General features: G+C 41.7%; 1 protein-coding gene across 2 annotated transcripts in view; it reads left to right on the top strand.

Moving 5' to 3' along the window:
* itga9 (integrin, alpha 9) overlaps nucleotides 1-15,810 on the top strand; it is a 340,968-nt gene that overhangs the window by 175,735 nt on the left and 149,423 nt on the right. For both annotated transcript variants that reach the window (XR_003718143.2, XM_028817449.2), the window contains exon 16: nucleotides 8,398-8,550. Coding sequence is in view for 1 of the 2 variants with exons in the window: in XM_028817449.2 (XP_028673282.1) it covers nucleotides 8,398-8,550 (153 nt within the window). In the remaining variant the exon portion in view is untranslated. The remainder of the gene's footprint in view (nucleotides 1-8,397; nucleotides 8,551-15,810) is intronic.

Here is a 15,810-nt window from a genome sequence, read left to right as displayed (position 1 = left end):
TGGTTTAGATTCTTTTCTTTATAGGAATACACATTATTGTCTGTGTTAAAGTAATATGTGCTGATTACTTCAAGTAAGCCTTTTCTACAAAAATACTTTGCGGTCCCATGTAAAACTATCTCTGCTTCATCTGCCTAGATGGTAATGCTCCTTAGGCAGTTTACTTTATGGGAATTCATTTCATGTTTCATGCTGTGTCTGCATGGATCTTAATGTCACAAGTTAAGCATTCTCCACCAGAATTGCCAGCTGCTCTGTGTAAAAGCTGCCTGCACTACATCTGCATAGACAGCAATTTCCACTCAGCTGTTCTTTATAGCAATACAGTACACCTTATGTTCACCATTAAAGTTATATGTGGAGCATCTGAACAGATGCTGATATCACAAGTGAACACTTCTCTACAAGAATACCCCTCCGCGCCCTGCAAAAGATGTCTATGCTGTGTCTGCATGGGCAGTGATGGTCTCTAGATGATTTTATTTATAGGAACAAACCTTATGGTCTGTATTAAAGCTGAATCTAGTGTGGCTATGGGGATGCTGATGCCTCACATTAATTATTTACCACAACAGCACTGTGTTTATCTGTGTATAGTTGTCTGTGTTCCTTCTATGTGGACTGTAGTGTCTTACATTGATTGAGCGTCCACATAAACTGCTGTTATACTCATTCTGTACTACGAGGACCATCCACTGCTGGGTAAAGCTCATCTGTGCAGATGTTCATCACTCATGTGCATTGTTTCTACTCCAAAATGGTAATATCCCATTCCCCAATTTTAACTTACTCAGTGTTCATGTAGGTAACAAGCTCTTTTGCACCTTACACTTTGCTGTGTACAGTGCTAATAAAAAGTACTCACCCTCTTGGAAACGTTCACATTTTCTTGTTACAGAACACTAGCCACGCTACCTGACAAAGACAGGTAATAGAATAATTTCAAAATTTTTGTAGTCTCTTGCCTAAAGTGTACCTTCAGTGCCTTTTTTCGGTATCTGTATGTGTCTGAACCTCTCTTCACCGGTGCACACTTTCTCCTGTGTGTTTCTGTAACGACTGTTTCTCAGACTCTCTCCTTGTTTTCAAGGCTCCTTTCTTACATCCTGTCCACTTTTATAATTGCCACCTTTGATGGTGACTTTCCTCGTGCCTTCCATGCTGTTTCTCATCCTTTTGTGTCTCACACTTGCACTTCTGCTGTCGTTGCGTTACCAAAGCCAAACTGACCAATCAGACCAAAGCCAAACTGACCAATCAGACCAAAGCCAAACTGACCAATCAGATTACTCAGACAGACTAGACACACAGACTTTAGTGTTTTATTATATAGTGGATAGATTGAATCGCAGTGGATTTAATTGGGCTTTTTTGACACAGAAAAAGAATCTTTAATGTCAAAGTGAAAAGAGATCTCTGCGAAGTGGGCTCAGTTAGTTACAACTATAAAACCAATTGCATAAGTATTCACCCCCTTTAATATGACAAACCTAAATCATCACTGGCTTCAAAAGTCACAGAATTAATTCAATGAATGTCACCCGTCTGTAGTCAAGGGGTTTCAATGCCCCTTTATCTGGAAAGTCTATCTTGTGGTGAGTCAGTATGGTGGACTAACGACTCTAAGCAACTTTGTGTAAAGATAATTGAAAAGCACCCATCAGGGGATTGAAACAAGTAAATATTCAAGTCACTGAATATCCCTTGGAGTTCACCACCATGAAGCATGGCTGTGACAACATCATGCTGTGGGAATGTTTCTCTGAAGCAGGCCCTGGAAGACTTGTGAGGGTAAAATGAATGCAGTAAGATACGGGGAGATCCTGCAGTAAAACCTGATTCAGTCTGTAGGAAGCCTACAACTTTGGAGAAGATTTGTTTTCCAGCAAGACACTCACCTAAGCATAAAGCCAAACCTACAAAGGAATGGTGTGGGGAACAGCCCGGACACAGACAGGTAGACATGATGATTTCACCACACACACGTTTATTTACAATATTTATCATAATCAAAGTGCACAATACCCAGAGCCGCAGCATCAATCACCACTTCAGTCCTGGCCTTCACAATGCCTTGTACTGTCTCAGGTCCACCTCCACTCCTCTCCTCCAAGCTCCGTCCACTTCCACCCAACTCTTGCTCCCGAATGGAGGGAGGCGGCCCCTTTTATTCACACCCGGATGGGCTCCAGGTGCTTCCCGACACTCCTCCGCTAACACTCCCCTGTGTGGTGGAAGTGCCGGCTGTGCACCTGGACGGACTCCGGGTGTCCCCGATCCTCTTCCCCCCAGCACTTCCGGGTGTGGTGGAAGTGCTGAGGTCCAGGGTTCCCAAGGCAGTGGGTCGCCCCCTGGTGGTGACCACGGGCCCCTACAGGGTTGAGCTTCCCAGCTCTGTACCGTGGCCCCCAACACAACCAGGGCGGTCGCCCACTCGTGGTCTGGTGGAGGCACAAGCCCTCCTCCAGTCCTCCTGGCATCCCGGCTGGGTATCACCCCCAGCCGCGTGCCACAATGGTTTGAAAACAACAATGTTAATGTCTTGGAGTGCCTAAGTTAGAGTTCAGATCTCAATCCAATTGGGAATTTGTGGCTTGACTGTTTTACTCACAATCCCCCAGTATAACCTGACAGAGCTGGAGCAGTTTTACAAAGAAACATTTTGAGGCATGGCAGTGTCCAGATGTGCAAAGCTGATAGAGAGAAACCTGTCCACACATATTTAAAGCTGGAATGGCTCTCAAAGACGCACCTACTAAATACTGACTTGAATTGGTGAATATGTTTGCAATCAATTATTTTGTGTCATATATTTGTAATTAATTAATTTAGACTACTTTGCAGAGATCTGTATTCTCTTTGGAATCAAGTCTTTTTCAGTTGATCAATGTCAAAAAAGACATTAAATACACTATGATTTAATGTTGAATAACAATAAAAATGTGAAAACTTTCAAGAGGGAGGAATCTATTATATTATCCACCTCTTAATGTGTCATACAAAATCTGTCTTCACTTCAGCTTTAGGCATATTCACCCACAGAGAATTATCGTGCAGTGCTGTGACTTGTTGGCTTAAGCTCATACATAACAAGCCAACATAGTCTACATCTTACTTTCTCAACACAACAGGATATTCCAAGGACACCTACTTCTTTGTTAAATGCACCTTAATGCGGCTGAAGCCCACTCATTATATGTCATCATATGGCTCCTCAGAGAGGTGAGTGGCATGAATGCCCACTGGTAGCCTTGGGATGCTCCATCTGTTAGCATTTCCTCACTCTCACTTAGCTAACACTAGAGATCGTAGATTTTGACCTTCCCTAAAATTCTTGGTGGATGATAAGCTGAATCCACACACACTTGCGTAAATGGTTAGTACGAATATGAAAGGCGATAGTGTAGCCCTAAGTCAGCCACTTAGTTTGTGTGGGATCTTTCCAGACGTTTCCAGTATATATGCAATATCCACTGTCACAAGAATGATAATAGGACATTATAAAGGTTTAGGGCAGCCACCTGTATAATATATCCTGGCTGCAAAAAGTCCAAAGTGGAACTGATTATATAAAGTCAAGATGGCGGCTTTAAAGGCCAGAGTAGGAAATAACGTCATTGGGGCTGGAAGGGGAAGTGACGTCATCAGAGGCAGGACCGGAAGTGAAGTGGGCAGGAAATGGTGTTGTCAGAGGTGTCAGAACCCTGTGGGATTTCCTGAGAATGGTCTGCAAGGGATTGAGAGGTACAGTTAGTGCACCCCGCCGTCCCCTGGTTGGACGCGGAATTGCCATTATTCAGGCCCTTTAGTTGACTCCTACTCGCACGTGTGTGACACCACCTAGGTGTACAGTAGTTCTGGGGTGGTTTGCAGGTAGTTAGAGGGCAGTAATCAACACAAAGGCATCTTTATTATTCTACAGTCTCAGAATGCATTCAACCTGATTTTGACCTGCTTGGAAGAGGAGTAGCAAGTTTTCCAACCAAAGAGGTCATAAAACTTATGTCCAAAATTGAACCCCTGGTCAATCAAATGATAATTGTAGTGCATTACTAAATACATTTGTGGGTTTTTGTGAGTCTCTCTACACACTTGCTTCCTGGAATCAAGAAACTCAGACTGAAAAAAGGACAAAAGAAAATCTTCCTAAACTGTTGAAATCCACAGCTGCTGAACCTAACTGTGATGGAAAGCTCCTGTCAGCCATGCATCTTCAACATGAGGGTTTTGTTAAAAGCTAAAAAAAAAACATACACTTAAATAAATTGCAACTTTCCTCTGAGTAATAAGATGATGCCAGAGATGCCTTTGTGAAATGTGTTATACGTGTTTGTTTCCTTCCTGTTCTGTGTTGATTAGCTCCATATGTCCTCACGTGTGGTGAAGCAATGGGGGGGTCTGTACAGCGTCCCCTGCAGAAGCTTCAAAATGCTGCCAGGACATCGGTTGCAATTTAACGAGTGTCATTTTGAGTTAAAAATTCTAGAATACAGAAAAACACAGTTGGGCAAAGCACCCTGTTATCTTACCCCCTACTGGGGTATTGGACATGGGCTGCTTGACTAATTCCTACTTTTTCTCTGCTGTACTAACAGAAGCTTACATTATCTACCTGTGTGTATCGGCGTCAGTCCCCCAAATTATCAGATCACCTGGTCGGTATGGCTTACTAGCTGCTCTTGCCTTGCCTTGGTGCTTTAATTTTGAGATGATACATTCCCTACCTTGGTCTAAATGGGGCAACCCCCCCCCCCCCAACTTACCAGATCACCTGGTGGGTACGGCTTACTAGCTGCTCATGCCTTGGCAGCTTAACTTTGAAATGATACTTGGTGCCCTTGTATCTTGTTAGTCTGTTTGGGAATACAAAACCTTTCTTCATTTTACTTATCTCAGATGGAAGCAGTAGGATTCTTGCAGAAAGAAGAACAATGGGTCTTTTTGCTACCTATGTTAGCCACATACACTCTCTGGTTGCCCACTGACAGAGGTTTCTTCAGTGGTCTTCAGCTACATATACAGGATTAGATGAAGTGTGCAGCAGTAAAATGGTATTTCTAAAGGCAGAATGGTTGCAGTTGCTTTGAGGCGGTTCATCAAACTGTAGGAAAGGCAAAAGGGTAAAGATGGTGTTGTAACAGAAAATCTGGTTGTTTATAAAAACACAAGGGCTGACTCAGTAGTCAAGAAGGAAATCCATATTAAATAGTAAGTGTTTCAAAATTCCACAATTTGTTTAGTCTTAAATTGTTAAGTACCAAAATCTTATTAAATGCAAACAACTTAAGGTCATTTTTCCTCAATCTCCCAACCTTAATATTGATAATAGTGGTGAGCAAAGCCAAGCATGGAGACATGGGTTCAGCTGCTGTGTTTATTTGAAGAGCCACTTTATTCCAGTGTCCCCCATAACGTCTCACGCACAGGTTGTGAACCCATAGCTCTAGTCAATAACTACTTGACATAGCGCTACTTTAAACAACAATTGAAGAACAAGTTGAGTTGCACTTACTTAAAAACTATGTGAGATAATTTAAAGACAATCTCTAAAATTCTGCTTCATTTTTTAAAGAATGTTCATCCTTGACACATGGTGGGGGGGGTGGGTTTGGTTGTGGACATTAGTTTGAAAACCTCTGCTCTACCCCAACACATACATAGACCTAAGGAATCAGGCCTTAGAATTACTTGCCTTATAATGTAGCATGTGGGCCACTTTTGGACCTGTTTTTCCCTCTGCCTCCACGCTGCCATGTGTGGCAACAAAAGTCTTCTCAATTTCTAGCTGGTGTTTGGTGTCAGAGCCATTGCCTCACGTGAAGGCAAAGCTAATATCTTTCCTGCACACCTGTGTTCTAAAACTTAACCATGTAAGCATTTGCCACTGGTGCCAACTCATCATATTTAGCCCTTCGTTAACAATGCGAGATTAATGGGAAAACACAGAAGCTCTCCTGCTTGATTGTTTTTTTATATATTTTTTTTCCAACGTTCAGTTAAGTTCGAAGTCAATCAAAACTTTGCAGCAGATTTGGGGCCAAGATGCAGTCATCAGACTCCAAGGCTCGAGTCCATCCTGGAGTGTTGCTCTGAATGAACACAGGCAGTGAGATTTATTAGGTGGGCTGGCCACATTCATATCAAGCTTTTGTGTTCACTGCACAGTTCCCCAAAGATTTTTCCTTAAAAGGAAATCCCAGACAACAGGAGATTGTGCTTCCAGTTTCTCTGCCTCCACATCCAAAAGCTTTCCCTGGCTGTGATGAGGATTCACTGGTAAGCTTCAAAGTGCCTGCTTGACCGACAAGCACACCATCTCCAACACAGAGTAGTCAAGCCACTTTACACATTTAGTGACCACAGAGGTAGAGCATGCTGTCTGTTTCAAAACATAAGATGTTACAAATTGAGGATGCTGTTAGTTTAAATCTGAGTTCAGCCTTAGATTTATTAGCTTTCCTAGCCCTACTTAGCACCAGCTTCTTACTGGGGGCTCAAGCTGGTTTAGGGGGTAAGTCAGAACTGCTGCTACAGGTGTCCCTGAGCCAAGTCAGCTTACTTCTATTCATCCACCTTCCAAGCTCACTTACTGAATGAACCTGAGGTGCCAGAGCCAATGTGCACAGCATTAGACATACTGTAGGAAAAAACTCTTGATTGTGATGCCACTATCTTGTAGCGAACATATAAAAATACCTACATAGATCTGTAGAGAATATGCAAACTTCACATAGACAATTAACAGGCCAAGATTTGAACCCAGGACACTGGTACTGTGATACAAAGCAGTGCTAACAACTGTGCTGCCATGCTGGTGTTCCCTTGGTGGTTTCATTTTGGCCCAGAGGATGTCAGGCAGGGAATCCAGGAGAATCCTTTTCTGCTGTTCAACCCACTGTACCTGCAACACATGGATTTATTGGCATTTATTGACCTTTTTCAAATGAAGGTTTTGTCCTTTTTATCCATAATCCTCTTTAATAAAACCCCTGTGTGCGTCCAGTGTCTGTGTGTGTGTGTGTCTTCGGATGAAGTGCGCATGCACGGGGCACGGTGCGATGCTTCAAAGGCTGACTGACTCATCACACAAGACAGAGAGGGTGGGACCTATAAAATATTGCGCGGCAGATCCAATCAGATTTCGGTAAATGAGGTAAGACCTAAAACATAAAACAGGAAACATCCAATCGGGTACTGAGACGCGGAGACCAGCTTCCCCATTGTTGTGCAAGTGTTCACTCTGAGGATGTCAGATTTGCGATTAAGAAGCTTGACCCGGTAAAGTGTCAGTCGTTAAAGGGGGTTTCCTAAATGTACGAATTTTCATGATATTACAATAGGTTGACTTTTAAAAGTAGATTTATTTTCGCACACATTACATCAGTTGCTTGGGAGAATCTGCTGATTGCCTACCGTTGTGACAGAAAATTAAACGCATATTATGGACAGCAAAGCCAGTATTACTGTCAGAGAAAATTACAGGCATTTTATGGGAAAAATTTAATGAGGTAAAAGGTCCCTTGCTATTTAATATAGACTGTTCCTACTAATGTTTATGGACTACTGTTCTAGCGCCCGTTATTGTAACGAGCTTAATGTCTAGTAAGTTAATAAGTGTTTGCTTGCTCCAGATCATTGGGTACAGCATTTTGTGACAATATCTATCTATCTATCTATCTATCTATCTATCTATCTATCTATCTATCTATCTATCTATCTATCTATCTATCTATCTATCTATCTATCTATCTATCTATCTATCTATCTATCTATCTATCTATCTATCTATCTAATATATATATATTATCTGATATATAAACGTCTACGTGTGGAAGTGTGTGTGTCTGTCTGTCTGTCCGGCCCGGAAGTGCTAGGCAACAGCTTGAAGTTAAAAGAGTTGGCAGGGCAGCTCCAAATTAACGAGTCAGAAGAAGAAAGACGTACCAGGCTACAGCATAAAGCTGAAAGAGAAAATGACTCTGTTGCCAAAAAATGAATTCAAAAGAAGTTATTTAGCAGCAAAAACAGGTCACTAATTAGGAAAAGGATTAGAATGAAAACCTGCAGCCACTGCGGCCCTCCAGGACTGGAGTTTGAGATCCCTGGTTTAGTGTGAAAGATGTTATGTTAAAGAAATATTGACTTATGGCAGGCAATCTAGATTTTGAAACCTGTTCTTGACCACTATGCTCATAAAGAAGTGACTTTGTGCAAATTTCAAGCTCAAACACATTTACTGTGAAATATTAAAAAATTTGGGACTGAAACATTAAGGCAATCCTTCCGCTGTCCTGCCTGGTTACTGGTATACATGACTTTAGCACCCAGAAAGGCTCTTTACTGAATGATGAGTATGTCTCCTAATAGTTGACTTGACCCTTCTGTTTGTGTCTGCAGAAAGAAGTCAAGGACGTTTTCTCTCCCGTTGTGTTTGAAGTGGCCTATAGTCTGGGGGAACATGTGATTGAGAGCAATGGGAGCGAGCAGTTGCCAGCACTCACCCCCATCCTGCGATGGAAAAAAGGAGGCAAGATTGCCCAAAGAAACCAGGTAAGCCTTTGACTTGTTGGCATGTCTGCCTGTAATGATCTGTTTTTCTGTCTCCCTTCCTTTCAATGTGCTTCCTTTCTTTCTGTTTACCTTGGTCTATGTTTTGATACAGTATGTCTGGCTCTTCTGTGCTTTTTCCTAGGCCTGTCTACCTTTCTGCCAATCCCTTTTTGCATGCTTCCCTATACTCAATTCTAGATGTTATTTTCTGCTTGTCCCTTAATTTCTTATTTATTTTTCCCTTTCTGCTTTTTTGATCAATGGGTAGCCTGTGCCTCTGTCTCTCAGTTTGTCCAGCTGCATTGTTGTCCATCTTGTCATTAAAGAGATCAGTGTCATGCCTGCCCACCTTGATATAGATATGCTAAGGTGTGTCTCTAGACCATCAATAATGGTTTTATATTTTCTGTACATTTAAGCAATTCTGTCTTGTATTTCTGAAGATTAGATTAGATTAGATATAATTTATTAAACCCTTGGGGGAAATTCAAATGCATACCACTGTAAAGACAAAAACATAAATTACACAGATATCAATTCAAAGTAATAAGAATAAGAACATACAATAAATATTATGCTAAAGATTAACTGTAATAAGTTGAAGTTTGTACTATTTTCCTGTGACTTCTGGCTGGAGTGATGGTAGGGACGTTGGGAGAAAGCATTGAACTTCCTAATGGCCATAGGCACAAAAGATCCCCATTACAACATGGAGTTATGAGCCTGTGGCTAAAAGTACTCCATGAACGCAGCCCCTGGAGGAAATGGGCAGAATTACCATATATACTCGCGGATAAGTTCTCCTGCGCATAATTCGGGGCTTGGTTTTACTATATAATTTCTGGTATTTTATAATGTCGGTCATATAAGTCGTATGCGGAAAACTCGCGCTATTGGTCCAAGAGATTATGATATGCTAACGCCCACCTGAGAGAGTAACCTCGGAGCACACTGCCTTTTTTTCTATGTGTTGTGCCTATGTGACCACACGGTAATACCTGAACTATTCTGAAGCACTGTTTTGTGTTTTTTGTAACTCACACCCTCATACACCTTTATTGTAAGAGCATCCATTATCTACGATGGAGAATTTGATCAGAAGAAAATATGAAGTTGATTTTTAATTAAAAGTCGTTGAAGTGGCGAAAGAAATTGGTAACTGCGCTGCTGCAACAAAATTCGATGTGTCTGAGGAACTGATGTGAGTCAGCCGGGGTCTGATTTTATGATCGATTTTTCAGGTTTCAAGACCTGACTTATACGCGAGTATATACGGTATTCATAATGTCATCCAATTTTGCCACCATTCTCTTTTCCTCAACAGCCTTCACAGTGTTCAGAGTCAGTCCTGTGATGGAGCTGGCTTTACTGATAAGTTTGTTGAGGCATTTTGCATCATCTGAACTCAAGTTGCTTCCTCAGGAGAGCATCACATAGAACAACACACCGGCTACAATGGACTGGTAAAACTGTCCCAGCAGCTTGTGGCACACATCAAAAGACTTGAGTCTCCTCAGGAAGTTTAGTCTGCTCTGGCCCTTCTTATACAGCACCATTGGGTTGTCAGATCAGTCCAGTTTGTTGTTCATATAGACCTCCAAATATTCTCTGCAACACTTCAACTTCCCTCTCCTGTAAAGTGATTGGTCACAGGAGCTCCATATCACCACCAATTGTATTGTCTTGTTGATGTTGATCTGCAGGCGTTTTTACCTGCACCACAAGTCCAAGTCCTCTGTAGCCCTTCTGTTCAAACTCATCTCCATTATCGATACAGCTATGATGCAGGAGTTGTCTGAGAACTTCTACCGTCTTTTTCCGAAAATAAGACACTGTCTTACTTTCTTTTTTGGTCCAAAATACGCACTAGGGCTTATTTTCGGGGGAGGACAAAAATAAAAGTATATTTATATATTTTTATTTAATATTTATTTATTTTACACAGAATACAGAAATTAAAATTTATTCAATTACAGTCATGTCATCTTCTTCTGGAACATCGTCATAAATCAAGATTTACACCCCTGGAGTCTTCCACAATTCCCTTTTTGTACTCGACGGAATAGCTCTTTCGTTTTGTACTCATTTTAACTGCGGTTAAAAATTATTCACTTTATAAAAAATAAAATTACGTATGAGGAAATAATCAGACTTACAAGACTGAAATGAACAAACATTGTATCTGCACTGTCGCTCAATGTAGACTGCTGCCTTAACGAACAATTATTTATAGTGAGCGCCAATGACGCGTTCCGTCGCATTCCGCATATGCATGCCCCCCTCCACCCCCTCCCCACCTCATTCGACCATACTCTGCGATACGCGCGACGCAGTACAACACAGCAGAGCAGAGCGGACACAATATTTATGTATTCATGCTGCCTTATGTTGTATTTTTAAGATAAATTCCAAGAATTAATTTGAAACGAACTGTAGAGGTAAACAATGAATTTCTCGGAATATTTTATTTCAAACATTTCTCTGAAATACGAGTATTAGGGAAGCTAAACATACTTAATACATCAACAGCATTTTTTAACGAATTCTTTTTTTCACATTATTTTAACTAGGGCTTATTTTCGGGGGAGGGCTTATATTACAAAAAGTTCCGAAAATCTCGATAGGGCTTATTTTCGGGGGATGTCTTATTTTCGGAAAAAGACGGTATACATGGCAAGAGTTGGTATTACATTTACTTATCTGGCTGACACCTTTATCCAAGGCGACTTACAACATTTATGACATTTATAACATTTATTACATTTCTTTTGGTTTTCCAATTGGAGCACAGGCAGGTCAAGTGCCTTGCTTGTGGTTAAACAGAGTTAGTAGCGGGATTTGAACCTTTTGAAGTCCAAAACCTTAACCACTACACCACACTGCCTGCTCACTTTCTGTAATGTACTGGAAGTCTGTTGTGTAGAGGGTAAACCGGAATGGAGACAGGACAGTTACCTGAAGTGCCCAAGGGTTACACACCACCATCTCTGACACACAGCCCTTAAGCCTCACAAACTGTCCGTCTGTTAAGCAGGTAGTCCTTGACCCAGGAGCCTGTGGGACCTTTAGGATTCATAGTCCTTATCTTGTTCCCTAGTCTGTGAGGCTGGATGGTGTCAAAGGTGCTGGAGAAATTAAAGAACATGATCTTCACTACGGTTGCTGGATTGCAGGGTAAAGCCAATTGAAGACAGAAGACACACATTTACTTGACTTGTGACCTCATCCTGAGCCTCCCAGCATCACACATACAAAAAAAAGAAACAAATTCCAACAGCACCCCCTGCAGCGCCCCCCTGCATAGCCATCTCTGACGCCATCTTTGACAGAGGTGTTCTCCACAAAGGGGTCATTGTACTGCAGAGAAGGATGTTTGCTGACACAGCTGGGCATGATGCTATCCAGGAGCCCAGTGATGACCTGGGGCTTTTCTGGCTTATGGAGGCATTAAAGTGCTGTAAACGAATCCCACATAAGTGGACATGCCATGGCTCACCATACAAGGAGAGAAAGCGGGCGAAAACGTTTAGGCTGCCAGTCGCTTTCTTAATGAGTATTTATTCCAATTCTGACAAGACCGCTTATGTTACCATTTTAAGCATTGGTAATAATAATAATATACAGACAGGATTAGCTCTCAGACAAAGCAATGTAAAACAGTGTCAATGTAAACGCAGGCTTGGTGACCCCACAGTTCTTGAGGACAGACTGGGTAGAACACCTCCTTGTGCTCTTTTGGCTGCCATGTAGTGTGGAATGGAATGTAGTGTGTTTCACTTTTAGATTTTGTGTTCTTTATAGCTTTAGATGACATAGTTAAGATTAGATTAGATAAACTTTATTGATCCCATGGGGAAATTCAAATGCATACAGCAGCAGAAACCGTACAGTCTCCCAGGGCAGGTAATACATCTGATCACTCAATTGATAAATAAAAGCATAAATAAATCAATAAATATATAACTAAGTAAGTAAATAAATAAAAAATAAACTTAACAGATACATCGGGTGGAAGCATTAAATTGTCTAATAGCACTGGGCAGAAAAGACCCCCAGAGGCGCTTCTTACTGTACTACCTGGATTTTAGCACATGTCCACAGAAATAAAAGTCTATGAAAGGCTCTGTGTGCTAAGTATTTCTGAATTATTACCCATAAATCTAATGTGCCCATGACTTAAAGCGAAAGCAGTGCAGTATAGAGAGAGAAGGGTGCTGCAGCGGAGAGCAATGGGGCAGTACTTGAGAGCACATATTTTCTTTTATTTATGAATATTATGAAAATTTGTTACCAAACAGTTTCTTTTCTGCATGCTTGTAGCCATATGAGTTCCACGTGTCTTTGAGCAGGCTGCCGAGTCTCAGGACAGAGAAAATTTCTGCCTTCTCTTGGCTGATACGCCATTGCCATAAATTCCCTGTTCCAAGTCAAGTGGTGTGGCGCACTGTACTGTGCTTAACTGGGAAAGTTTTTAAAATCTGTCCATCAAAGCACTCATTTCAGTTTAAATCACCATTTGCTGGAACGCACTCAAGTCACAGCATTCTTCTTCAGAATAAACTAAAAATAAAGACTTGGAAAAGAAAATATTGGCATGACACTTCGGTAATAATAAATAGCTGTACTATTACTGCTAACAACCGGGTCATATAATTATAACACTTAATAACACTTAACAAGAATAGGCAGCCATTGTGGTCTTTTGGCTAAGGCAGTGGACTTTACATGACAAGACTGTCCATTCAGATTAGGCCTCTGACTCCCTGTGTAACCCAGGACAAGTCACCTAAGCTGGTGGGACATTACATGACTTTCAGCTGAAGGGGATGTCAAACTTGACAACTGCCACTGCTGATCTCATAGTCTGAGAATGTCAGATGATGTGACCAGAAATCACAGTGCAGAACTAATTACGTGACTCCATGATGACTTTCCATCACAGTTTCAAAATTCCAGAGTATTATAAGACCACCTCTTTCTCTAACGACCAATAATGTGCCGACTGACAGCCAGTCCCTTGTGAAGGCTTTATAGGTACAGCCAATTCAGAAACAGCCGTAGCCTTTTTGTTCATTCTGCTGTGGCATGTAAAATATAAGGCATCAGACAGACACACAAGCCTTTTCTTCTATTTGTGAGATCCAAAACACTCATGTTCCTTAAGGCCATGTCACATTACGTGACTTTTCCATCAACACCGAGGCGCAGACTTCATTTACAGTACATAATCTTAGAGTGATGAAGGCAGTCATGGTGCACTCCAGAGTGTTTCCTGGGTTTGTCATGGTTCTCCCTAATTTAGCCGGATTGATTCCTGTTCCACATTCAATCTTCACTCAGTAGTAAAAAGTGGAGCCCTCCCAGTGAGACTCTGAGTGAGTCATTCTGTTGCCCAGAGAGCATTTGCCACTCAGCTCATACCTTTACCCAGTATTCTACTGGACAGTTCCAGTTCATTGCAGTTTTTTATATTTATGGGGCCTCAGCTTTACTCACCTGGCACAACCTTTTTTAGCATTCTTTATGAATATAGCATTTCAGCAACCATCACACCACGCCAGCTGTTTCCTTTTGCTTTAATACACTGACGTTTGCAGAGCACAAACTTCCCACTGGTTCACTCAGACTATTTTTAAACTAAGTTAATGATTCTTTTGGCCGGGTTGTGCATATTCCAGGCTTTTGTGTTGTATGTGTCCCATGCTCTTCCAATAAAATTTTAATCACATTTCACAGGGCTGTTCGCATAATAAGCAGATTGACCTTATTTTGCAAGAAAACTCTTTATTTTAGGATGAGCTCACACTGATCCTCTGCAGTGTTGAATTTTATTTGTAGTGGAAGTATTATGTCAGTCTTCTATGTCCTTCACATCTATCTATCTATCTATCTATCTATCTATCTATCTATCTATCTATCTATCTATCTATCTGTCTGTCTGTCTGTCTGTCTGTCTGTCTGTCTGTCTGTCTGTCTGTCTATCTATCTATCTATCTATCTATCTATCTATCTATCTATCTATCTATCTATCTATCTTCTCCAGGTAACACATCCTCACCAGCTACAAACTACTACTATTCACAGGTTTATGGTCTGATTATGTGTGCACAGTGCTGCTCTGATGCAGAATTGACTTTTTCTTCAGATTGTTGTGAGAGGTAGCCCTAACACCATCAGACAGACACCAGCTCTACTAAAAAACACACGCTTTTATTTATAATAAATTCCCCCAAACAGTCCCGCACAGCACACAGTGCTCCTGCACCATTCACCCTAAATCATGGGCCTTTTAATGTCCGTGGGCTGCCTTTCTTCCTTGCACTAGAGCTTCTTCCTCCTTGAGCACCCGACTCTCGCTCCTCATCTGTAGGAAGGTGGCCCCTTTTAAAATCACCCAGATGTGCTCCAGGTGCTCGCTGATGTCTTTCTGGTGGCACTTCCTGGTGTGGCGGAAGTGCCGCATGAGCACCTGGAAGCACTCCGGGTGTCCCTGGAAGGTCTTTCCTCCACCTTCCCAGGTGTGGTGGAAGTGCAGATCTCCCGGGCTCTATGATGCTCGGGGTGCCCCCTGACGGAGGCCACGGGCCCCAATGGGTTTGAGCTTCCTCGTTCCGGCCCCGTGATCCCCACCCTATCCAGGGCTGTTGCCCTTTCGTGGCTCCCAGCCTCCTGCCACAGTGCCCATGCTTTGTTCTCTAGCACATGTGTAGTCGACGAACACAGGACCATGTGGACACAAACATCTGGAGGCACATGGACCACCTGACATAACTGCTGATAAAATTTATGTCACATGGACCCTCATAGCTAAAGAATAGGTTGTCCTTAAGTGGACAACATCATTCACAATGGCATGCTGCAGTGGACTCAGAATAACACATTGTTGTAGATAGAACTTTAAATAAAACTTTTTTTGTCTCTAGGGGGAAATTCAGGTTATTACAGAAGCTCTTTGAATAAACATAAACGTAAATAGGTAGATCCATACAAAAATATATGTGCACTAAAACACCAGAATGACTGAAAAGGAAGAAATTTTTATTAAGAAAGAAAAGTTCTGACTTGGCAGCCAAGATCACAGTGAGGCAATGTGCAGGCATAGTGCTATTGGTTTAAAGGAGTCCCAGTCCATTTCTTGACACACTTCTGATGAATAATTCATTGGCTGAAAGTCCTTGTTGTTAGTGTGTCAGAGAGAGGATGTGAGGCATTGTTCATAATGGCACTCAGTTTTTTTAAAAAATTCTTTCCTTTGCTACG

This window comes from Erpetoichthys calabaricus, chromosome 13, assembly GCF_900747795.2.
Source record: "Erpetoichthys calabaricus chromosome 13, fErpCal1.3, whole genome shotgun sequence".
Taxonomy (NCBI): domain Eukaryota; kingdom Metazoa; phylum Chordata; class Cladistia; order Polypteriformes; family Polypteridae; genus Erpetoichthys; species Erpetoichthys calabaricus.
The sequence above is the reverse complement of the archived record's forward strand: the minus strand, read 5'-3'. Positions and strand labels throughout refer to the sequence as shown.